This window comes from Ahaetulla prasina, chromosome 2, assembly GCF_028640845.1.
Source record: "Ahaetulla prasina isolate Xishuangbanna chromosome 2, ASM2864084v1, whole genome shotgun sequence".
Classification (NCBI taxonomy): Eukaryota; Metazoa; Chordata; class Lepidosauria; order Squamata; family Colubridae; genus Ahaetulla; species Ahaetulla prasina.
The window spans coordinates 125,223,229-125,249,128 of NC_080540.1; the positions used below are offsets into that span (position 1 = coordinate 125,223,229).

At 37.7% G+C, this 25,900-nt stretch overlaps 1 protein-coding gene across 3 annotated transcripts; it reads left to right on the top strand.

Annotated features, from left to right (window-relative positions):
- On the top strand, nucleotides 1-24,387 carry LOC131190050 (myosin-1B-like). Of its 3 annotated transcripts, none has more exons than XM_058166913.1 (38): nucleotides 1-204; nucleotides 627-770; nucleotides 1,350-1,506; nucleotides 3,808-3,835; nucleotides 4,172-4,289; nucleotides 4,382-4,474; nucleotides 4,565-4,628; nucleotides 4,761-4,859; nucleotides 4,967-5,070; nucleotides 5,170-5,308; nucleotides 8,527-8,645; nucleotides 8,730-8,879; nucleotides 9,344-9,514; nucleotides 9,726-10,050; nucleotides 10,153-10,214; nucleotides 10,841-10,928; nucleotides 11,020-11,137; nucleotides 11,275-11,398; nucleotides 11,483-11,619; nucleotides 11,744-11,999; nucleotides 13,395-13,637; nucleotides 13,734-13,910; nucleotides 14,000-14,145; nucleotides 14,238-14,328; nucleotides 14,417-14,806; nucleotides 15,496-15,622; nucleotides 16,365-16,483; nucleotides 16,774-16,970; nucleotides 18,107-18,290; nucleotides 18,412-18,577; nucleotides 18,921-19,045; nucleotides 19,202-19,510; nucleotides 19,586-19,789; nucleotides 20,985-21,110; nucleotides 21,202-21,372; nucleotides 21,472-21,576; nucleotides 22,578-22,673; nucleotides 24,204-24,387. In XM_058166913.1, exons 1-38 carry the CDS (start codon nucleotides 1-3, stop codon nucleotides 24,354-24,356), a joined length of 5,829 nt encoding a protein of 1,942 aa, XP_058022896.1. In that variant the 3' UTR covers nucleotides 24,357-24,387. The 3 variants fall into 3 exon arrangements, with proteins under 3 accessions (XP_058022896.1, XP_058022897.1, XP_058022898.1); XM_058166914.1 differs by having other exon boundaries at nucleotides 9,726-10,032; nucleotides 10,141-10,214; XM_058166915.1 differs by having other exon boundaries at nucleotides 9,726-10,028; nucleotides 10,161-10,214; nucleotides 24,204-24,386.
- Nucleotides 24,388-25,900: the final 1,513 nt, after the last annotated feature.

Below are 25,900 nucleotides of genomic sequence, written 5' to 3' on the forward strand. Positions count from 1 at the left end.
ATGTCTTCAGACGCTGAAATGGCAGCATTTGGAGAAGCTGCCCCTTTTCTTCGAAAGTCAGAAAAGGAAAGAATTGAGGCCCAAAATAAGCCCTTTGATGCCAAGAATTCAGTTTTTGTGGTGGATCCCAAGATCGCTTACGTGAAAGGCACTGTCCAGAGTAGGGAAGGAGGGCAAGTTACTGTCAAGACTGAAAATGAAGAAGTAAGTAAAATATCTACATTTGTTTATTTATTTGACTGATTGTTATAGTTGCCTAACTCTTATAAGCAAAGTTCCATCAACATCCAGAAAGGAAATTATACGGTTCAGTGTTTAGTTCCTTCAAAAACTTCCATTTTTGATGGGTTTTTCTTGAATTCTGGCCCACAACAAAGGGAAAGAACTGGGTTTTCAAGGTCCGAAAGCAAAGCCAGAATCTCAGGGACAATGAAGTTCAATAGGGCAGGCACTGTGACAAAAGGTCCCATGAGGTGACATTGTTCCATAGAAAGGTCCCAAAGCATGTTCATTGTGCAAGATCTCATGGGTTGAGCAGGGACAATAGAGTGCAATTACTACAGTTTTCTTCTTTCTGTTTTCCATTTTCTAAGTTGATACATGCAGGTCTGTTCTTTCTTCCCTAGACTGTAACTGTGAAAGATGACCAAGTCTTTTCCAGGAATCCTCCCAAATATGACAAAATTGAGGACATGGCTATGATGACTCATCTCCATGAACCTGCTGTCCTGTATAATCTCAAAGAGCGTTATGCAGCCTGGATGATCTATGTAAGCATATTCTGTGGTGGAATTTTTCTACCCTTTTTTGAAGTGACTGGTTTTAAGATCTCTTTTAAGAATCCTTTACATCAAATAACTTACGTTAATTTTATGTTAATTCCTGTTTATTTTAATCAATTCATTAGTAACCCTGTTCTTTAAATTCAAAGTAACTACCGTGCTTGTTTCTAAATTATGTCTTCCTTTCCTGATGTTTCAAGGAAACAGATGTTATATATTTATATCAGGGGTGCTATTCAGAAGGTTCTGACAGGTTCTGGAGAACTGGTAGCGGAAATTTTGAGTAGTTCGGAGAACCGGCAAATGCCACCTTTGGCTGGCCCTGGAGTAGGGTGGGAATAGAGATTTTGCAGTATCCTTCCCCTGGAGTGGGGTGGGACTTCCCCTGCCATGCCCACCAAGCCACGCCCACAGAACCAGTAGTAACAAAATTTGAATTCCACTACTGATTTATAAATTTGTTTATGTTATAGTTTTTTAAACAGATATTTGATTAAAGACACTTTTTGAAATAATTTTCAGTGAAAGATAAAGTAGACCAAGCAAATTCTATTTTATTTTTTGCAGACTTACTCAGGTCTCTTCTGTGTCACTGTTAATCCCTACAAGTGGCTTCCAGTGTATAATCCAGAAGTGGTAACTGCCTACAGAGGCAAAAAGCGTCAAGAGGCCCCTCCTCACATCTTCTCCATCTCTGATAATGCATATCAGTCCATGTTAACTGGTGAGTAAATGGTTAATTAAGAAAGAAAGAGAATATTTTTACGAGTCACCTCAGTGGGCTTTCTACACAATATGGCCTTTAGGTCAGATGCTTAATGTGCTTAATTCATGTGTAGTTATAGAAATTAATCATTCACTAATAGTAATAATTTTCCTGCAGTTTAATTGCTTGCTTTATTTTTTAAGAGAAAGAAATATGAAATGTGTCATGGAAAAAAGGAAAAATGATAATCAATATTCCATGTGTATGCCAGTGAAAACAGTATAGGTCAAATTTCTCCTCTGAGACTAAGAGCAAATTCTAAATTTGGATTCCGTTGCCTGCTTTACCACTAGTTTCTGCAACAATTTTTCCCCTTAAGATATGGAACCTCAATTTCTGAAAACCTTAAAGATGAAGCTGAGGCTTGATGTTTCTGCCAGGCCTCTGAACATATGCAGTCTTTATATGTCCAGCTCTTAAATTTTCCCCAGCATGATTGACTAAGTCTGTTAAATACCCTTGGGGTACAGACAGACAAGATACTAATGCTTGATTAATTTAAACAAACTTTTTTTTTCTGTAGCATTCTGTATTATGAAATTACAGTCAATTTTATTAATTTGTGGTTTAGTATATTTTATCATTCCAAAAGATTAATTGATTCAATTATTTGCATATAGGGCTAAATCCTGATTATAATATCTTGTGCACCCGAAATGTAACTGCTCCTGAGTTGCCAGTAAAATTCACATATGATATTCTTTGTACATGTAAGGGGAATTATGTACAAAGAAATGCATGGAACTGCCAATTTATAGAGAATGTTCAATAAAGCCTATAGTCTATAGCTTCATATTCTATTTCTCTATAACTGCAGAGAAATGCTGTTATAGCGAAAAGGAATGCTTTATAGAAATTCCCCAACTTGGCTGATTAGGGGATATTCCATCTGTATGTTAACTTCCTTTATTTTTTTTTTAAAAAAGTTTTTATTAAGCTTTTGACTTTTAAAAACAGAATAAAGAAAAATATGACAGACAAAAACGCATTAAAAACATAACAAACATAAATTACATTATATATTATTTTACAGCTTTCTGTATCAACATAGATATATGTTCTCTATTTTTATACAATTATTCATCTAAGTACTTATATTTACATTGTATCTATCCACACAACCATCACTGTCAGGTTAACACTGTTCTGTAATTTACACTTCCTAATTTTAACCCAATTAATTTAACATTTCAAATTATTGTTTTGATTCCTTTTTTCTAACCATTCATATAGTTTGTTCCACACTCTATAATATTCCGACTCTTCTCTTTCCTTAATTCCCAATTTCATTTTATCCATTTCTGCACATTGTAAAATTTTTCGAATTACTGTTTCCTCTACTGATACGTTATTTTGCTTCCACCCATATGCAATGGTAATCCTTGCTGCTGTTAAAATATGTAGTATTAGTTATTGCAAAGATTTGTCTATTTTGGGGTTAATTATTCCTAATAAAAAGCTCTGGCTTAAATTCCATTTTTTGTAGTGTGATTTCCTCCAACCAATTTTTAATTTTACACCAATTTTTTTTAATCTTGGGGCACATCCACCACATGTGGTAGTATGTGCCTAGTTTGTAACCACATCTCCAATATTTAGGTGATAAATTTGGGAACATTTTGGGCAATCTCGCTGGTGCCAAGTGCCATCAATGGAACATTTTATACAAAAGTTCTTTATAGGCTACTGCCATTGTTAATTTATAATTTCTTTCCCACAATTTGTCCCACTTTTCTAATTCTATATTGTGCTGAAGTTTTTTGCCCAACAGATCATCGTTTCTTTTACCGTTTCGTCTTCCATTTTGTATTTTAATAAGAGAATATAAATTTTTGTAATCATTATTTTTCTGGTCCTAATAGAATTTTGTCTATATCCAGTTGTTCCTTGTGTATGCCGTATTGCTCCTGATCTTTTTTGAATCTAGTTTTTATTTGTAGATACAGCCACCATTCTCAATTTAATCCTTGTTGTTTCAGGTCTTGAATTGATTTTAATTCTCCTTTTTCGTCAGGTAGTTCTGTTATAGTTAACTTTCATTCATGACATGTTCCATTGCATAATATTCACATATTTTATCATCATTACACATTTATAATGTTCTACAAATAAATGTTTGATTTTTCAGGGCTATTTCTTCTTTGAGAGGCATAGTGCTTAAGTGGACAGTTTTAATGTAACTCCCACTCAGTTCATGGAAGTTCACAGGGAACTATATATTTTTTTAAATCTGTGATTTTTTTTTATGTTTCTTTCCAGATCGTGAGAATCAGTCTGTCCTGATCACGTAAGTTCATTTCCTTATTAAGCTCTGTATTTGCTTTATGGCAGATTACTCCAAATTGTTAAATAATAATTTCTTAAGATACTTGTAGACTTCCAGAGCATAGAACTTGATCTTGGTTACCTACTCCTTCAAATATCTTGTTTTATACTTCTACTGTTAGACCAGTATATTTCAATAAGTAAACTTCATAAGTTTCAGAGTGAGTGACCATGTCATATGGGTTTTATATCCTTTTGATGTCCTAGCTTGCTTACTCTTCAGTAATAGGAGCTCACATTTCAGTTGTGGAGGGGATGAACTGCATCTTAACACTTTGTTTACCCCTTTGGTCAACAGTGGAGAATCTGGTGCTGGAAAGACTGTGAACACAAAACGTGTAATTCAGTACTTTGCAACAGTTGCAGCTGCTACTGACAAGAAAAAGGAAGAACCAGCCCAACAAGGCAAAATGCAGGTAGCTTGTCTGCCAGAAAAGAATGACCTGTGATTACATGACATTTTTGAAGGATTGATGATACGGAATCTGACAGGAATATTACTTTTCAGGGCACCCTTGAAGATCAAATCATCAGTGCCAACCCCTTACTGGAGGCTTTTGGAAATGCTAAAACTGTCAGGAATGACAATTCGTCACGTTTTGTAAGTTTCATGATGAAACTTGGCATGATGTAGAAATACACAGAAGATGCAGCCTTGGATTTGTAATAATATTCCTTTTCTTCTTTAAAGGGCAAATTTATTAGAATCCATTTTGGTGCCACAGGCAAGCTGGCTTCTGCTGACATTGAGACATGTAAGAGATTGTGTTTGCATGTAAGGGGTTTACATTGCAAGGGATTTCTTCCATCCAATTCTTTTTTCCTTCTCTCCTCCTTTTTCTTTCTCACATTTTTTATTTGCTTGCTTTTTTGTCCTTTCTTGCCAGATCTGCTGGAGAAGTCCAGAGTTACCTTCCAGCTCAAGGCTGAAAGGAGCTACCACATCTTTTATCAGATCATGTCCAACCAGAAGCCAGAACTGATTGGTAAAAAGCATCTTTTTACTTTTCCCATGACAATATGCTAGCTTTGATCCCATTGTTGCCATAAATGATTTCTGCTTTGAATAAAGCAAGTTTTATTTTTCATTCAGAGATGCTCCTGATCTCCACAAACCCATATGACTTTCAGTTTGTAAGCCAAGGAGAAATCACAGTTGCCAGCATAAATGATCAAGAAGAGCTGATGGCTACAGATGTAAATGATACAAATATCTATAAATATTTAAAATTCTATTACTGTACTCTAGGTTGAAGCGATATGAAGAATAGTTACTTATCTTCATTCCCTTGCCAGAGTGCCATTGACATCCTGGGCTTCAACGCTGATGAAAAGACAGCCATTTACAAGCTGACGGGAGCCGTCATGCACTACGGGAACATGAAGTTCAAGCAGAAGCAGAGAGAGGAACAGGCTGAGCCAGACGGCACGGAAGGTATTTTCACAGTTGGTGATGGAATTACCTGCCCAAACCAAATCAAACCAAATCTCTCTTGAAGTTCAGCTGTTTTAATTCGAACAGCTGAAGTTTAATACATAAGAATGTGTTTCTAAGGCTGTGGAGGAGCTAACTTCCGAGCAGGGTATATTTGTGTGGTTAGTCATTTAAGTGAAACATCCTTTTACATCTCTAATAACTTCATAGGAGATGATCTGATAACTTGAATGAAGATAAATAATCTTCATAGTTGCACTAAAGCCAGGGAATTTCCTCTCTAGACTGCCCCACCCACCATCTTTCTGATATTAAGATGACAGATACATAGTCAATAATGAATTTGTAAATGACAGCTCCCTAATTATGCAGAAAAGACAGAATATGTTAATTGTTATTTTGTGCAGTTTTTATATGTAATACTTATGTTAAGAAATAAACATTGCAGAGACCTGGATATACCTTGTAGGAAATAAATCTGACTTGACTTCAATACTGCAGAGATAAGTTAGGATTTGAAAATAATGCTTTCTTCCATTGTCCTACACACATAAAGTAAATATTGTTTGTTTTTATAACACCCTAATATATACAGGCAATCCTTACTTATTCACCAGAATTGGGACTGACAACTTTGTTACTAAGTGGCGTGGTTATAAAGTGAAAAATCATGTGACTGTGCCTGACTTAACAATGGCAGCTTATCAATTTTGGCTGCTGTTGTTAAGTAAACCACTGCAGATCACTAAGTGTGATGATATGTGACTAGGGCTTGTGACTTCCTGCCAGCGTTCCCATTGACTTTGCTTGTGGGAAGCTGGCTGTGAGGATCATAAATGCTGACCATGTGACTGTGAGATGCTGTGACCATTGTAAATCCATGTTGTTTACAAAGTATCTTCATCATGAACACATGAATTCTCCACTCCTCTGAATACAACAAAATACCTTATGCCACCAGACTTGAAATCTTGGGTTTAGAAAACTTAGAACTCCGCCGCCTTCGACAGGACCTGTGTTTAACTCAGAGAATCATCTATTGCAATGTCCTTCCTGTTAAAGACTACTTTAGCTTCAATCACAACAATACAAGAGCAAACAATAGATTTAAACTTAATATTAACCGCTTCAATCTTGATTGCAGAAAATATGACTTCTTTAAAAGAGTTATTAATACTTGGAACACACTAGCTGACTCTGTGGTCTCTTCTCAAAATCCCAAAAGCTTTAACCCAAAACTGTCTACTATTGACCTCACCCCATTCCTAAGAGGTCTGTAAGGGGCGTGCATAAGAGCACAAACGTGCCTACCGTTCCTGTCCTATTGTTTCCTTTCATTATATCCAATTAATATAGTTATTACATACTTATGCTTATATATATGCTTATATATTATATAGTTATTTTCATGCTTATGCTTATATATACTGTTGTGACAAAATAAATAAATAAATAAAAAATAAAATAAATGAACACAGGGAGGCTGCAATGGCCACAGCTTTGAGGATTGGTCACAAGTTTCCTTATTCAGCACTGTCATAACCTTGAACAAATGGTTAGTAAGCAAGGACTACATGTACTGTAATATCTAATTTGAAATTAAATAACGGATGACCAAATGTCGTCGCTTAGCAAAAGTTTTCATTTAACCTTAGGAAGCTAATTTATATTCAGATAGGTATAACTATTCCTTCCCTTCTGGACACAGAAAAATTCAGCAACATCCTAAGAAAATATGGTCTACTTTTTTTGTATATTTATTTCTTGTAAAGCATGTCATTCATTCATTCATTTATTCATTCATTCATTCACCAAATTTTAAAACTATCCATCTCCTCACAGAGCAGACAGGAGACTGTACAAAAAATATTAAAAATGTAAAAACAGTATATAAAATTTAAAGCATTGTTAAACATTAATTAAAAGGTGGGGAGAGGGATTTTAAGGTGCTAATCAACTCCATGACTGCATGCTCCTCTGCATCCCAATCAAGTCTGCTGAGCCATGTTTTCATGTTTTTCTTGAAGGCCAGGAGACTGGGGGCCTGCCCCATTTCTGAGGGGAGAGTGTTCCACAGGGCAGGAGCAACAGCAGAGAAGGCTCTCTTCCAAGATGCCACTACAGTCAGAATTCTTCAATAGTAGATAGTTCAAGAATATGAACAGTTCATATATATATAGTTCAAGTATGCAAGAGTATACTTGAGGGACACAGTGGCTCAGTGGCTAAAACGCTGAGCTTGTCGATTGAAAGGTCAGTCGTTCAGCGGTTTGAATCCCTAGTGCCGCATAACTGAGTGAGCTCCCATTACTTGTCCCAGCTTCTGCCAACCTAGCAGTTCGAAAGCAGGTAAAAAATGCAAGAAGAAAAATAGGGACCACCTTTGGTGGGAAGGTAACAGCATTCTGTGAGCCTTTGGCTTTTAGTCATGCCGGCCACATGACTGTGGAGACGTCTTCAGACAGTGCTGGCTCTTCAGCTTTGAAATGGAGATGAGCCAGGGGTGAAATGCTTCTGGTTCGGACTGGATCGCCTGATGTGGTAGCGATGGCGGCGGGTGGTTCAGAGAATGGGTAGCAAGAATCACTGCCCCCCCCACCCTGCCAAGCTGAGCTGCGCAATCATTAGAGGGTTTTTTTTTACTATTAAAAGCATTTTTTCTTCAGCCGAAAAAGTGCTTTTAAAAGTAAAAAAAAAGCCTCTGATGATCATGCGGCTCAACTGGGATCATCAGAGCCTTTTAAAAGCATTTTTCAGCCGAAGAGGTTGTAAAAAATGCTTTTAAAAGGCTCTGATGGTCCCAGCTGGGTTGCCTGATCATCAGAGCCTTCGGTAGAAAAAATGCTTTTAAAAGGCTCTGACTATCCCAGCTGAGTTGCCTGATCATCAGAGCCTTTTAAAAGCATTTTTTACAACCTCTTCGGCCGAATAGCTTGTAGAAAAAATGCTTTTAAAAATAAAATAAAAAGTTGGCCACGTCCACCCAGTCACATTACCCCCAAGCCACGCCCACAGAACCGTTAGTAACAAATTTTACATTTCACCAATGAGATGAGCACCATCCCCTAGAGTTGGGAATGACTAGTACATACGTGCAAGGGGAAACTTTACCTTTACCTATACAACAGTATATAAACAATATTTGTTTATACATAGCTTTTCCAATATAGAAAACATACAATTTGCTTGCAAATCTTTCCTCTTATTTTTGTGCTCAGTTGCGGACAAGGCTGCCTATCTCATGAATCTCAACTCAGCAGATTTGCTGAAAGCTCTGTGCTACCCCCGAGTCAAAGTTGGCAATGAATTTGTCACCAAAGGTCAAACTGTTCAGCAGGTAAGAATTAACAAGAAAAGGTTTCATAGAGAGCAGATGATTGGCCCAGTTATATGCTGATATAATCCCTTTCATTCTACACAGGTGTACAATAGTGTTGGTGCTTTGGCTAAGTCTGTTTTTGAGAAGATGTTTCTATGGATGGTTATTCGTATCAACCAGCAGTTGGACACCAAACAATCTAGACAGCACTTCATAGGAGTGTTGGACATTGCTGGATTCGAGATCTTTGATGTAAGGAAATTGGCCCTTGATGGCATAGTGTTAGAGAGTAGAGATGAGATGTTTATATTGTAAAATATTTAAGCAGTTAATGAATGAAGTACAGTTCAACAATGTTCTGAATGCAAAGGCGCTAAAGTAGACAAATAATTTCTGAGTTGTTGACTGAAAGGATGATTTAAATAGAAATATCTGGCACAGAGAAGAGATTGTAGAATATTTTGGCAGGAAGAGTGTGGATCATAAATTCAAGTCAGCTGTGGCAAAGATATAGGCTTTCAAAGTACTGAAGGCAGTGATGACAGAGCATATTGAAAATAATGGTTTAACAGTGAAGAATATTATGAGCAGAACTGATTCAAGAAGGAGCTTAGATATTTGTACATTCACACAAACCTTAAAATATTTAAGAAAGCCTAGAGAAAGGATCACTGGTGAAGATAATTGTTATTTTCAAAATACTTTGCATTGTCTAGTTCAACAGCTTGGAGCAGCTCTGCATCAACTTCACCAATGAGAAACTGCAACAGTTTTTCAACCACCACATGTTTGTCCTGGAGCAAGAAGAGTATAAGAAAGAAGGAATTGACTGGGAGTTCATTGACTTTGGGATGGACTTGGCTGCCTGCATTGAACTCATTGAGAAGGTCTTTTAAAAATAAAGTTTTTAAGCATCCAAAATTATATATGTTTTCTAAACCTGATAATGAATACACATCTGTAATGAATGGAATTAATGAATGGTTAATTCCATCTTGCTACAACCAACAATTCCTAAATGCTGAGTGTGAAAAGTTTCATTTCTGTTAACAGTAAAGAGTGTTTCTTGTAGTGATCCATCTGTCTTGCTTTCTCCAGCCCATGGGCATTTTCTCCATCCTAGAAGAAGAGTGCATGTTCCCTAAGGCGACAGACACCTCTTTCAAGAACAAGCTCTATGATCAACACCTTGGTAAATGCAAGAACTTTGAAAAGCCTAAGCCTGGGAAAGGTAAAGCAGAAGCTCATTTCTCCCTTGTGCACTATGCTGGCACTGTGGACTACAATATTAGCGGCTGGCTGGAAAAGAACAAGGACCCATTGAATGAAAGTGTCATTCAGCTGTACCAGAAATCATCCATGAAGACCTTGGCATTACTCTTCGCTGATCGCCCTGCAGATGTTGGTAAGAACTTACCCAAGAACATATCTTTCAAATCTAAATAAACAAACATGATGTATTTTGTCAACAACATTTTAATTCCGTAATATATATTTATATTTTCTTCTTTAGACGGTGGCGGTGGTGGCAAGAAAGGTGGAAAGAAGAAGGGGTCTTCATTCCAGACTGTATCTGCTCTGTTTAGGGTCAGCGCAATTTTATTATTTGTACAATCTGATAAAAATCTATTTTAAATATTTTTTTTAAACTATTCCTGAGTTCCTTCCTCTGAAAGAATGACTCAGAGATCCATAACTACACATTATAAAAACATGAAAAATGATAGTAAATGTTGCTTGATTTTGTTTCAGATTTTCCCTTTCATTGTTCCCTCAATCACAGAGCCCCATATGATTGTTAAGAAGTTGGACTATGAAAGAACCATGTTCCAGTTCATTGGTGTATTGGAGCTGGTCTCTAGTTTCTCAACCTAATCTACTTCATAGGGATTATTATGGTGATCAAACCTGAGGCAAAACTGCTATGAATGCCATGTTAAGGTGTAGGAGAAAGATGACATAGAAATCTAATTTGTTGTTGTTGTTAGTTGCAAAGTCATGTCCAACCCATCGTGACCCCATGGACAATGTTTCTCCAGACTTTCCTGTCCTCTTCCATCCTCTGGAATCCATTTAAGCTCATGCCTACTGCTTCAGTGACTCTATCCAGCCACCTCATTGAAATCTAATAGATAATTGAAAGTCAGTTCCTTAAAATGTATTGGGAGTTATGAAATTTACTTTAAATGTCACAAATATTTCTGATCCTACAGGAGAATTTAAACAAGCTGATGAGCAATCTGAGGAGCACTCACCCTCACTTTGTGCGGTGCCTCATCCCCAATGAAACTAAAACCCCTGGTAAGAATTATATAGTTTACTTATACATGAAGCAGCATTAGTATATTTGAGTTCAATTCTATACTGCCAATATATTCCAACATTGTTTAAGGTTCCATGGAACATGAGCTTGTCTTGCACCAACTGAGATGTAATGGTGTGTTGGAAGGCATCCGAATTTGCAGAAAGGGATTCCCTAGCAGGATCATTTATGGTGACTTCAAACAGAGGTTGGTCTGCTAAATAGTAGCCCTCTTCAATTTTGTGCCTCCCATATTTGTAACTCTAACTCTCTTAATTCTTGAAGCTAGAATCTTTTAATGTTTTTTAAACATTAAAAGAAGCATAAACTATGCTCTTTCAACAGATATAGAATATTAAATGCAAGTGCTATCCCAGAGGGACAATTCATGGACAGCAAGAAGGCTTCTGAGAAACTTCTTGGATCTATTGATGTGGACCATACACAATATAGGTTTGGTCATACCAAGGTAAAGTTACTATCTGTCCCCAAAAGTTTGAAAATTGGGTTTATTTGAAAAGACCACAAACTTTGCATTTTCTTCCCCCTCAAGGTGTTCTTCAAAGCTGGCCTTCTTGGTCTTCTAGAAGAAATGAGAGATGATAAGTTGGCTATGCTTATTACACGTACCCAAGCTATGTGCCGTGGCTTTCTGATGAGATCAGAGTTCAAGAAAATGATGGAAAGGAGGTAGATATTTTTTTATAATAAAGGCCCATAATGACATAATGAGGCTATGAGTACAACCTGACAATATATCACAAATACATCAGTAGTAAAATCATGGTTAAAATTTTATTTGCCCTCCTTCCAGAGAATCCATCTTCACTATTCAGTACAATGTTCGTTCGTTCATGAACGTGAAACACTGGCCTTGGATGAAATTGTACTTCAAGATCAAGCCCCTGCTGAAGAGCGCAGAGTCAGAGAAGGAAATGGCCAACATGAAGGAAGAGTTTGAGAAAACAAAGGAGGATCTTGCAAAATCAGAAGCCAAGCGGAAGGAATTGGAAGAAAAAATGGTGACGCTCATACAGGAAAAAAATGACTTGCAGCTCCAAGTTCAATCTGTAAGAATTTTGATGACATTAGAACTTTTTGTACCCATAACCTTATTCTGAGGTCTTGGGTACAGATTACGTGTGAGACAAAACCACAGAAAATCTTGCAATGAAATTATTTTAAGCTTATTCATTTATTTTTATACAGCTTTGAGCTAATGGATATTACAAATGGAAACCCAAGAAAAATCACAATTTATTTATTTTTTAAAGAAATCTTTGCCTCACCCTCTTTTGGAGTTTCATTGTTCTATCCATTGCTTCTCAATAATATCTCATGCATCCATGTATATCTCTCTCCCACTCCTCCCCAGCCATACTTCAAGCCTTTTTCCCTCCAGCTTCATCACGTTCTACTTCAGTGATGTGCTAAACTTTTGCTCACCCCCACCATTCTATTTTGTGAATTGTTTTGTTAGTAAGGGTCAAAGCAATTATAATCAGAACATATCTGTGGCCCGTACAAATATCTGTATCTTATTTCTTCCTCTGGTGTTTCCTAGCATCCAGTTATTTGATCACAAAAGATTATATGGGGTACAATCAGAAAACTGCAAAAATACAGAAAACTTAATCTATCCTCTGTTTTAAGTGTCCTAGATTTGTCTAAGATTGTAGCTTGTTTATTATGTTTGTGCAGGAGATGAAAATCTGAACTTTCATCCCACAAAGATTTCGCCAGCTGAATTGATCTCAGAAAGAAAATAGAAATCAGGAAGATAGTTTTTTGATAAGGGATTCCAGGCTATAAGCATTATAAAACCTAAAGGGAGCTGAAAATAGCTCAAGGGTATACTTTGAGATTATTCATTACAAAACTCATAAAAGCACAATGTTTTCTTTTAAAAAAAGAAAAAAATGTGTACAGGTAGTTCTCAACTTATGACCACAACTGAGCACAAAATTTCTGTTGCTAAGGAAAACATTTGTTAAATGAGTCTGCCCCATTGCATGACAGTTCTTGTCACAATTGTTAAGTGAATCATTATAGTTGTTAATTTAGTGACACGGTTATTAAGTGAATATGGCTTCCCCATTGACTTTGCTTGTCAGAAGGCTGCAAAAGGATACTACGTGACCCTGGGACATTGCAACAGTCATAAATATGATTCAGTTCCCAAGCATTTGAATTTTGATAATGAGATTGCAACAGTCATAAGTGTGAAAAATGGTCATAAGTCACTTTTTTCAGTGCTGTTGTAACTTTGAATGGACACTAAATGAACTGCGGTAAGTCAAGAACTACTTGTATTCGCTTATGTAACAATATGCTAGTATTAGGTACAGGGCATATTCCTTGTCAGTAGGAACATATATATCATGATCTAGAACTGATCCTTTGATTATTAAGGAAATAAGGAGATAAAATATTTTTACCAATCCTTTTTCTTTTGGTATTTACAGGAAGCTGATGGCTTGGCAGATGCTGAGGAGAGATGTGACCAGCTAATCAAAACCAAAATCCAACTGGAAGCTAAAATTAAGGAGCTCACTGAGCGAGCTGAAGATGAAGAAGAAATGAATGCTGAATTGACAGCCAAGAAGAGGAAACTGGAGGACGAATGCTCAGAACTGAAGAAAGACATAGATGATCTTGAGCTGACACTGGCCAAGGTTGAAAAGGAGAAGCATGCTACAGAAAACAAGGTACTGGTCAAGAGTATATCAAAATTAAATTACTATCCATTATTGCCATTTCAGAATAGATAAAACATTTTGATTCTATCTATTCAATGTTTAAAGGTGAAAAACCTTACTGAAGAGATGGCGGTCTTGGATGAGACCATTGCCAAACTGACCAAGGAGAAGAAAGCCCTGCAAGAGGCCCATCAACAGACCTTGGATGATCTGCAGGCAGAGGAAGATAAAGTGAACACACTGACCAAAGCAAAGACCAAGCTGGAACAGCAAGTGGATGATGTAAGTACGCTATGATCCCCAGAGAAGAATTGGTCTGAGGTGGAGGCACTGCGATGGTGACAGAATTACTCTGATCTCTTTGTCTTCAGCTTGAAGGGTCTCTGGAACAAGAAAAGAAACTTCGCATGGACCTTGAAAGAGCTAAGAGGAAGCTAGAAGGGGATTTAAAGCTAGCTCAGGAAACTACAATGGATTTGGAAAATGATAAGCAGCAGCTGGATGAAAAGCTGAAGAAGTAAGTAGTAATGTCTGTTATGAGGGACTTTTGTGCTAAATGGACTCTTGTTTACATTTAGCATAATAACCATTATGTTTTGTTATGAAAAGGAAAGACTTTGAAATCAGTCAACTCCAAAGCAAGATTGAAGATGAACAGGCCCTGGGTTCCCAGCTTCAGAAGAAGATCAAGGAGTTGCAGGTCTGTCACTCAGTGGTTCCTTCATGAATGGAGAATTAAGCTCTCTGGAAGCCATTCTCAGGGTTCATGGTTGCCTCTATTTCTCTAGGCTCGTATTGAGGAATTGGAAGAGGAGATTGAGGCAGAACGGGCATCTCGCGCCAAAGCAGAGAAACAGAGGGCTGATCTCTCCAGGGAACTTGAAGAGATCAGTGAGCGCCTGGAGGAAGCTGGTGGAGCAACTGCAGCTCAGATTGAGATGAACAAGAAACGTGAGGCAGAATTTCAGAAAATGCGTAGGGACCTTGAAGAGGCCACCTTGCAGCATGAAGCCACCGGTGCTGCCCTCCGCAAAAAGCATGCAGATAGTGCAGCTGAATATGCAGAGCAAATTGATAACTTACAGCGAGTGAAGCAGAAACTGGAGAAGGAGAAGAGTGAACTGAAGCTGGAGATCGATGATCTTGCAAGCAATATGGAATCTGTTTCTAAAGCTAAGGTATCGATAGTAGTTTTTTTGGATTTTTCCTAGGAATAGATGGATCAGTCTGTTTTGATGATAATGATTAGTTGTGAGTCTGTTCTAATTTATAATTTAGTAACATTATAATTATACTTTCTATACTACAACTTCTAAAGATTCCTGGTGGTTTTCAGAATTACATAAAACCATAGCATCTAAAGCATCTCTCACATTGCTAAACCCCATATAACAATTCCTCCTCAAGTGTAGAAGAAAGATTTGTCTTTAGAACCCTCTGGGAAACAGTCAGGAAGTCCTTCATTCAAATCTCTAGCTGTAGAGTATTCCATAACATAGGGGCATATACCGAGCAGCAGCATGCTCATGCTTCTCCATACTGACTTCATTGATGGGTGTCACTCTTAAAATCATCATTCTGGCTTACTGCCCATTCTATTCTATGCAGAATATGCATTCCTTCAGAAATGTAGATGCCAAGTCATAACAAGCTTTATGGATTACCACTCACACTTCGAATTGTACTTGAAAGCCGATGCACTGTTTGTAAAACAGTTGCTATGTGGTACATGCAGGTCTCACCCGATATGAACTGCTACATTCTATGCCACCAGTATAATGCTGTTCCATGTTACCTTCCACATTTTCCAAGTTTTCATTTAGTAGTTTGCAGGATATTTCAATAATTTTCTATTTGCTGATTTCAGTCAACTCTTGAGAAATTATCCCGATCCTTGGAAGATCAACTGAGTGAGATTAAAGCAAAGGCGGAAGAGCAGCAGCGTACAATTAATGACCTTTCTGCCCAGAAAGCTCGCTTGCAGACAGAAGCAGGTAAGAAGAAATGCTGAAGTATTTTAGGAATGATTTAATCTACATTGCCACTAATAGTATTTGAGTTTGCAGGTAAAGTAAGCTCAGAAGAGCCAAATAGAGCTACTGTTTGGTACCATGTATTTTATTATTTTGGATGTTATTACTTATTATTAATATTACTAATATCTTTTAACACTATTGTAAACAGTGATAATTTTGTCTATTGCTGGTCTGTGACCATAATAAAGTTGTTGTTGTTGATGATGATCAGAAGATGCTAACAACCAAGGAAAACAACATTGGCTAGGGAAATTAAAAATATAAAACAACAGAAGTGTTTGTCACCTGTGATTTGGCTAGGAAATATTTTTAAGTTGCTGCCAGAAAAAAAATTGACTTTACTAAATTAAGTACTGTAGACCACAACATAGTTACTCCTATATGAAAATGATCCTGGCTTTCTTTCTTGCTGCAAGTTATGTTTCACAATTTCATCTTTGATGATGCATACAAATTTTACTAACATCAGAGGTATGACAGAATTTATCTGGGAAATATGAGAGCTTCCCCTCCCCAAATTTGCATTTTAGGTGACAAGTGTCGTTCGGTAAGATATTAAAAACAACCTAAAACATAACTAATATCAAAATGCCATGTATCTATGCTTTAAAATTTTCCAGTTGCTGCTATTCATCAATACTTTCTTCAACAATCAGTTCAGTCATATCAATCCTCCTGTCTTCTGTTTTCTACTTCTCAGGTGAACTTTCCCGCCAAGTGGAAGAAAAAGACTCTCTGATTTCCCAATTCTCAAGAGGCAAACAAGGCTTCACCCAGCAGATTGAAGAATTGAAGAGGCAACTTGAAGAGGAAATAAAGGTATGTATTGGGTGAAGATCTACAGGTGAAAAACATGGCTTACTTGCGTCCTTGAGCAACTTCCAGGTTAAAGGTGCTTAAAGGTGCTTTTCTCTTTCTCTGTTACAAAGCAGAATTGCTAGTAATATGTGCAACTCCCATATTTTAAAAAAGTGAACAATTGAAAGATTTACATTCTAAAGGCCAAAAAGCAAACTGAAAACTGAAAGAAAAAGTAACGCAAGTGGGAGTTGTTAATAACACCAACATTAAATTTGGGGAAAGCATTTAAGACATCTTCATTTTTCTAGGCTAAAAATGCACTGGCTCATGGCTTGCAGTCAGCTCGTCATGATTGTGATTTACTCCGGGAACAATTTGAGGAAGAGCAGGAAGCCAAAGCTGAGCTACAGCGTGCCATGTCCAAAGCCAACAGCGAGGTCGCCCAATGGAGAACCAAATACGAGACTGATGCAATTCAGCGCACTGAAGAGTTAGAGGAGGCCAAGTACGTGGGACTTGGAATAGTTTTGTAGTAAAAAATAAATTATGAAGACAAACGAGGTATAATTACCATAAGAGAAAGTAATTTTAGCCGCATCTCTGAGAGTGGATTACATTGCAGAGCTATCATAAGCTATTTTCTCTCCATGCAGAAGTCTCTACTTGCAGCAAAAAGAAAGCAATAAGAAGTGACAGTCCAGTAGTTTTACAGATATTCTCTTAGCTTAAACTGCACACTTCAAGACAAATAATGGCTAATACTGCAGGATCGTTGTAAACTATCCAAATCTTGCAAAATAACTAATCCAGAATAATGTTTTTTATGGAAAGAAATTATTTGTAGTTTATCTCCTTTCCCATTTTCTTCAAGCATTGCATTTAAATGACAAAAAGTGTATTTGTATAGAGTGAGCAAATCTCTGTAAAACATTTCATGTAATAATTTCATGACCTTTTGTAAATTAAAATAGTAATTCATTGCAACAGCACATATAAATATAATTCACTTTTTGAAAATTTAATAAGTTCAAATCCAAGTTTTATGCTGATTATCCATTTAGAATGAAATGTCTTTAGTTTTAATTTATTCCTATAATTAAAGTTTAAACAGCATATTATTTGGTATTTGAATCTGATGGGGGATTTGTGTGAGGATTCATGAGACATCAAATGAGAACATGGAAGTATAAATGATAATCACAATTATTATCTTATATCACATTAAAACAATACATTTCATGGAAACAGCTCAAATATTTTACAATCATTGGGAATTCAAATGTTGCATATTTGCATGAGATACTTAAGTCTGAAATAATGTTAACAATAAGACAATATAAAAAATAAAAATTTATCTTAATTATTTAAACTATTTTAGAGTTTCACATTCTCCAATAACCATTCTGATTTTAAAAAGTTTTTCAATCTGCCCTGCATGACAAATTAGTGCTTCATGAGATCATTTGCATAATACAGGAATGATTTGCATAGCTCTTAAAAAGCTTGAAAATGAAATAATTTCCATGCCAATAACAGAAAAGTGTGTGTCGTCTTTATGCATATCATATGATTGTGAACTTTTCTTCCTTTCATATTTTCTAAGCAGATTCATTGCTAATAGTTGGTCATTCATTCCTCCAGGAAAAAGCTTGCTCAGCGTCTGCAGGAAGCTGAGGAACATGTAGAAGCTGTGAATTCCAAATGTGCTTCCCTGGAAAAGACCAAGCAGAGGTTGCAGAATGAAGTGGAGGACCTGATGATTGACGTGGAAAGGTCCAATGCAGCTTGTGCAGCTCTGGATAAGAAGCAGAAGAACTTTGACAAGGTATTTTGCTCCTCATGATTAAAAAAGAACGCTTTGTACCAAGACATTGGGCCAATTAAATTTAGTATCTTATTTCTTTATCAACTTTGTATGACACTGATGACTCATTGACCCTTTACAGATTCTGGCAGACTGGAAACAGAAATTTGAGGAAGCTCAATCTGAACTGGAAGCTTCCCAGAAGGAGTCTCGGTCTCTGAGCACAGAGCTCTTCAAGATGAAGAACTCATATGAAGAATCCTTGGATCACCTGGAAACTCTGAAGCGTGAAAACAAGAACCTTCAGCGTAAGTCTATAAGCTTCAGTGCAAGGTTATAAGCTTCTTACTATAAGCTTCCGTTTAGGACACTGAAGATACAAAAGTGAGAAAAATTGATTATGTAATGGTTCTACTACTTTCTATGGAGCAACAAGTAACAAGCATAAGAGGATAATCCCATGTAGGCATTCTCCTCATGATTAGGATATACATTTGTAGAAGGGTTGTTTGCTCATGCAGTATTAACTGATCAGTTTCAAATGGATGAGCTTGGAAAAGCCAAGGAAATATTCTTTTCCCAAACATTCAGCCTAAAACTGTTAGTAAACAGTACCCACCTTCCCCTCTTTATTTTGTGTGAAATCAACAGAGGAGATATCTGACCTAACGGAACAGATTGCTGAGGGAGGAAAAGCCATTCACGAACTGGAAAAAGTGAAGAAACAGATTGAACAGGAGAAATGTGAACTCCAGGCCTCCCTAGAGGAGGCTGAGGTAACTGTGTTATGCTTAAAGAAAACAAACGCTCATTTTTTAAATGCATTTTAAAGCGCTCTAAAATATGTTTTAGAAAACCAGTTAGACAAATATGGACAATACTGTTACTTAGATGACTCTTTAATAACAGCTGATATACTTGATTTTCTTAAGGCTTCTCTGGAACATGAAGAAGGTAAACTCCTGCGTGTCCAAATGGAGCTCAACCAGGTGAAATCTGACATCGACAGAAGAATTGCAGAGAAAGATGAAGAAATTGATCAAATGAAGAGAAATCACGTGAGGGTGGTAGAGTCCATGCAGAGCACATTGGATGCTGAGATTAGGAGCAGAAATGATGCCCTGCGTCTTAAGAAGAAGATGGAGGGAGATCTGAATGAGATGGAGATCCAACTGAGCCATGCCAACCGTCAAGGTGCTGAAGCACTAAAGAATCTCAGGAACACACAAGGACTACTCAAGGTATGTTCTAGGCAAGTTCAAGAGAGCATCAGGAAAGATTTCAAGAGTTATACTTTAAAATAATTTATTTCATAGGACACACAACTGCATTTGGATGATTCTTTGAGAGGCCAAGAAGATTTGAAGGAACAAGTATCCATGGTTGAGCGCAGAGCAAACTTGATGCAGGCTGAGATTGAGGAGCTTCGGGCAGCTCTGGAACAGACAGAGCGGGCCAGAAAAGTGGCTGAACAGGAACTTCTGGATGCCAGTGAGCGTGTGCAACTCCTCCACACACAAGTAAGAATCTAATTATTTGTATCCTCCTGTAACCACTAGTTGAGAATGACAAGTCTATGTAAGCATTTCTTTATTGTAACGGGAAAAAGTGGAATATTTTGAATATTCTTCAGTTATTTTGATATTGTTTGAAGACAATAAAACTATGCTTAAATGATATTTGCAGATCTTTATATAAAGCATTTGTAAACATAGTTGTTCTGTCCCCTCCCGGCCTCAGCCACGCAAGCTGGCTAAACGAGCCAATAATTGAGTACACGGCTGCTATCAGTCCTGGCAGGGAATCTGCAGCTGCCTGCCAAAGTCTCCCTTATCTTGGGGTTGCCGGGTAACCAGGAAGTCAGCAATCCAGGCCGAATGTTCAGCTCAATTCTCCATGAGTCAAAGAGTTCAGCTCACTTCTCCACGAGTCAAAGAGTTCAGCTCAATTTTTGCTCATCACGGAGCAGAAGAGCAGCCAGGGCTGCTTTTATACTCTGTGGGGTGTGGCTCCGTGACTCAGCACTCTCTAGGCTTGCCCCACCCCTTCCTTTGTTGTAGCCGCCTCTCATATCTCCGAAACCTGGATCCAGCCAGGCCTGGTTGCCATCAGCCGGGTATGGAAGCATGGCTGGGGGTGGTGGGAGAGTCAGGGGATGAAGGCCTCGTTATCTACTCCACCTGGCCTGCCTCTGGCTCCTGGAGCTGAGCCAGGGAAGCCGGTGCTCCAGAGGTAAGTCCTGATGGCCCTTCCCCCTCACTTTCCGAGTCACTTTCTGGCAGGGAGCCCAGCACGGGGGGCGCAGAGACAACAATAGTATTGATCCTTTTTCTTTTGTATTAGTTTAGATGCTATGACACTTTTGTCTTTGTTGAAACACTGAGGGAAATATGAAAATAAGACTACATAAACAGATATAAAATAAGGTTGCAGGCATTATTCTTGCAATATAGAATTTTTTTTTTATTAGCCAAGCGTGATTGGACACACAAGGAACTTGTCTTGGTACATATGCTCTCAGTGTACATAAAAGAAAAGATACATTCATCAAGAATCATAAGGTACAACACTTAATGATAGTCATAGGGTACAAATAAGCAATCAGGAAACAGGTTTATACAGGTTTATTTTCTAGAATATTATTTCCTGGTTTTTTAAAAATAAATTAGTCATTTCATGTTTATTAGAAACTAACAGTAATTTTTGCCTAAACAGAACACCAGCCTGATCAACACCAAGAAGAAACTGGAAACAGATATTACCCAAATCCAGGGTGAAATGGAGGACACTATTCAGGAAGCTCGCAATGCTGAAGAGAAAGCCAAAAAATCCATTACTGATGTGAGTTGATTGATGTCCTTTTGAAATCTGATCTTTTGAAATCTATACTTATAGCAGGGTAGTCTCTTGAACATGGTATCTTCATTAACAGGCAGCCATGATGGCAGAAGAACTTAAGAAAGAACAAGACACTAGCGCCCATCTAGAGAGAATGAAGAAGAATCTAGAACAGACTGTAAAAGATCTACAGCACCGTCTTGATGAAGCAGAACAACTGGCAATGCGGGGAGGCAAGAAGCAGCTTCAGAAATTAGAGCAAAGAGTATGTATCCATCTCTGTATATGTTTATAAGCCCTTGTATGTAAGGTGGTATGTAATAGGGCATAGACGATGACTAATTTTCAACCTGTTTTTCCTTAGGTACGTGAACTTGAAGCTGAAGTTGAGAATGAGCAGAAGCGTGGTGTTGAGGCAATTAAGGGTGTACGCAAATATGAGAGACGAGTGAAGGAACTAACTTACCAGGTAAGTGTGATAAGCATGGAGTGAAGTTATTTATCAACCAACCAAACCACTTTTATCAATCAAAAATTATTTATCAACTAAAGAATATTGGGAAAAGAAAACCGGCTTTTTTTCATGAGTTATATTTGCATATGTTTATTTGCGATCTTATCTCTCCAAATTTTAGAAAGCTCTGAATATTTTGACATATATAAGACTTAATTTACCCTTTACCTCTTCCTATCCCCATTTACAATATAATATTAATAGTTCTTGACTTACAACAATGCATTTAGTGACTGTTTGAAGCTACAACGGCACTGAAAAAAGTGACTTATGACTGTCTTTCACTTATGCCTGTTGCACTTATGACGGTTACATGGTCTTGTGATCAAATTTCAGACTCTTGGCAATTGACTCATATTTATGACTGTCACAGTGTTCCAGGGTCATGTGATCATCTTCTGACAAACGAAGTCAATGGGAAAGTCAGAATCATTTAACAACTGTGTTATTAACTTAGCAATTGCAAGGATTCACTTAACTGTGACAGGAAAGATTTCAAAATTCACTTAAGAAATATCTCTCTTGGCAACAAAAATGTTGGGCTCAGCTGTGGCCATATGTCGGGATCCGTAAAGATGCTAAATAGTAACTCCTTGTCCATTATATTCATGTCTACCTGATTGGTAATGTTTTAATCATCACCTTAGGAATTTTTTTTAGGGGGGGGGAGGTACTTTAAAACCATTGTTGACTGCTGGCTACTGCCAGATAAGTCCTTACACTTTTCTTGGCAACATTTGCAGAAATTGTTTGCTATTGTCTGCTTCTTAGGGCTGTGAAATAGTAACTGACCCATATCTAAGGCAGGACTAGAGCTCCGGGTTTCCCAGTTTCCAACTGGGTACCTTAACCATGACACCAAACTCATTTCTATAGGAGAAATATATATATACTTGAAAAATCATTTAAAAGGATTCAAATGATAGAAACTCACTTGTTGTCATAACTTTGTTTAGTCTGAGGAAGACCGGAAGAATATTCTGAGGCTTCAGGATCTGGTGGACAAGCTGCAAATGAAAGTGAAAGCATATAAGAGACAATATGAAGAAGCTGTAAGTAGTTCATTTGCAATGGAGCAATGATTATATTTCAAATGAATTTGAGTGGTTTTGGGTGTTTGGGCCTCTGGATCTGGGATTTTATCATCTTTGGTACTGAATGGAATGTCACTGCCCCAGGCAGACCCAGTACATAATCTTGGAGTCTTTCTAGACTCACAACTTGTGCTGAAGTAAAAGGTGGCAATTGTGGCCTGGAGGCTCTTTTCACAGCTCTGTGTTGTATACCAATTGTGCCCCTTTCCTGGACCATGAAGTTCTACTCTTGCAGTTACCCATGCCCTGGTCATCTCTAGATTACTGTAATGCACTCAACCTGGGGCTATGCTTGAAGAGCATAGCCCCATGTTCTGGGACTGGGACAAATGTAGCTGAACAGACAGCTACATGCACCCCTAGGATGGTACACATTACACCTGTTCCATGAGCTATATTGGTTGTCAGTCTGCTTCCAGATACAATTCAAGGTGCTGGTTCTTCTTTTAAAACCTTACTTGGTATGGGACCAGGTTATTCAGGGACTGTCAGGCCTAAGCCCAAATATGACACAGTGAGATCCAACTGAGTTGAGTGTCAAGGTTCCAAGTAATAAACCCATAGCAAGCAAAACTCTGAGGCAGATGATTTCCTCAAAGAAAAGCTTTATTGGAGATACCATATTGGCCCAGATCTGGTGAAAACCAACTCTGAAGATTCCCACAGTTGTCACCCAATAAAAAGAGAATGTTTTCCCTCAACCCCAAACAATCAGTGTCTTGGTCCAATCAAGACGCTGTCTGGTTGCCTGGTGACCTTACTGCTCCTTCCATGGTCCAGGTGTGAGAATATCCTTGGTTCCCAAGAGAAAATGGTTTATTTTGGCTACAGAACCCCAGCTATCTCTAATCCCCTCTCCCTATCTCTCAGCTCCAGTGTGGCAACACTTAAGCTCCAAGATGGTGCCAGTCAGGTCAGCTTCATTGAGTTCTTTATTTGACTAGAAAGAGTGCAGAGAAGAGCAACAAAGATGATTGAGGGATTTGAGGATGAAACATATGAAGAATGGTTGCTGGAACTGGATATGTCTAGTCTTATGAAAAGAAGGACTAGGGCAGGGGTGGGTTCTACTTACCTTTACTACCGGTTCGCAGCGGGATCATGTGTGTGTGTGTGTGTGTGAGTGAGCGAAGCGTTGCGTGCACTTGCTTCTGGGCATGTGCAGAAGCTTCCTGATGACATCAGGGTCAGTGGGCAGAGCCTCCCTCCAGTTTTACTATCAGTTCACAAGAATTGGTCCGAACCGGAGGCAACCCACCACTGACATGAGAGCACGGTTCCGATATTACTACCGGTAATAGAATTAAACAGAGATGAGATACTAAATGTTTCCAATTTGTGAAAGGCAAGCTGAACTTTTCATTTAGCTAAAATTGCACAACGGAGACTCGATTCTTTCATTGTCACCACAGAAGCTATTATCTTTTTGCATGACATATCTAGCCCATAAGTAGACTTATTTTTTAACCGTATCTTTTTCATTCTCAGGAGGAACAATCCAATCTTAACCTCAGCAAATTCCGCAAAATTCAGCATGAGCTGGAAGAAGCTGAAGAAAGGGCTGATATTGCTGAATCACAAGTGAACAAACTGAGAGTGAAGTCTCGAGAAGTTGGAAAACAGACATCAGGGGAAGAATAAACTTGTCTGCTTCAAGGTGACTGAAGAAATGCACAAAATGTGAATCTCTTAGTCACTTGGATATGTAATTATTGTGTTCTGTCTTCAGTGTCTAGAAAATAAAGATGATAGAAATGTTCGCATACATAAAGAGGATGTGATCTTATTGTGGGTTTTGCTCTTCCATATGAAATCTGAAGCTTCTCCTTAGAGAGAGAACACTATCTGAACATGATAAACATTTATGAATATTGCGCAGGAATCACTTGCCATGTGCCACACTAGGGTTGATGTAAGTTGAAGTTAAAAACATAGAGCAGATACCAGTTTGAATGCTCTGATATGATTTCATTATTATAAAATCATAATTATTTCATAATTTATAATTAATTCATAATTATTTTCAGATAAACTATGAATCCAGCTGAATTGAAATAAAGACTAATGTGGCCAAGTGTCCTTGGTTGTTCAACAAATTACAATATACATTCAAGAAATAGGACATTCAGTAAAAGGTAATGAAATGGTAGTCATTACCTAAAAGATTTTTCCCCTTTTGCCAGCCAATCAGCTAGGCCTCTTGTGATTAATATACCATAACTGAGAAATAAGATTCCACAAGAAAACATGTGATATGGCTTACCTTACAGATGACCCTCATCCTGTTAAAGACCTTGGAGTTTTCATATCAAATGATCTAAGTGCCAAAGCCCACTGCAACTACATCGCCAAAAAGGCTTTAAGAGTTGTAAACCTAATCTTGGGTAGCTTCTTCTCCAGAAACACTATACTACGAACCAGAGCATATAAAACATTTGCTAGACCAATTCTTGAATACAGCTCGCCTGTCTGGAACCCATACCACATTTCAGACATCAATACAATCGAACGTGTCCAGAAATATTTTACAAGAAGAGTTCTCCACTCCTCTGAATACAACAAAATACCTTATGCCACCAGACTTGAAATCCTGGGTTTAGAAAATTTAGAACTCCGCCACCTTCGACATGACCTGAGTTTAACTCATAGAATCATCTATTACAATTTCCTTCCTGTTGAAGACTACTTCAGCTTCAATTGCAACAATACATAAGCACACAATAGATTTAAGCTTAATGTTAACTGCTCCAATCTTGATTGCAGAAAATATGACTTCAGTAACAGAGTTGTTAATACTTGGAATACACTACCTGACTCTGTGGTCTCTTCCCAAAATCTCCAAAGCTTTAACCAAAAACTGTCTACTATTGACCTCACCCCATTCCTAAGAGGTCTGTAAGGGGCGTGCCTAAGCGCACAAGCGTGCCTACCATTCCTGTCCTATTGTTTCCTTTCATTATACCCAATTAATATAGTTATAACATACTTATGCTTATATATATGTTTATATATTATATAGTTATTTCATGCTTATGCTTATACATACTGTGTGACAAAATAAATAAATAAAAATAAAAATAAAACAGTGGTTTTATAGAGATTTCTGCATATTGCTCCTCAGAATGGGAGAGGGAGTACCTATAAACCACAACCAGATGCAATGCCTCTGTTTGTCCAATACTCTT

Excerpts from the sequence above, each read along its gene's own strand:
- LOC131190050 (XM_058166913.1), top strand. The coding sequence starts at position 1 with ATGTCTTCAGACGCTGAAATGGCAGCATTTGGAGAAGCTGCCCCTTTT. Across the intron at positions 8,880-9,343 it reads CTGGATTCGAGATCTTTGAT|TTCAACAGCTTGGAGCAGCT; the intron begins GTAAGGAAATTG and ends TGCATTGTCTAG. Across the intron at positions 11,399-11,482 it reads ATAGGTTTGGTCATACCAAG|GTGTTCTTCAAAGCTGGCCT; the intron begins GTAAAGTTACTA and ends TTCCCCCTCAAG.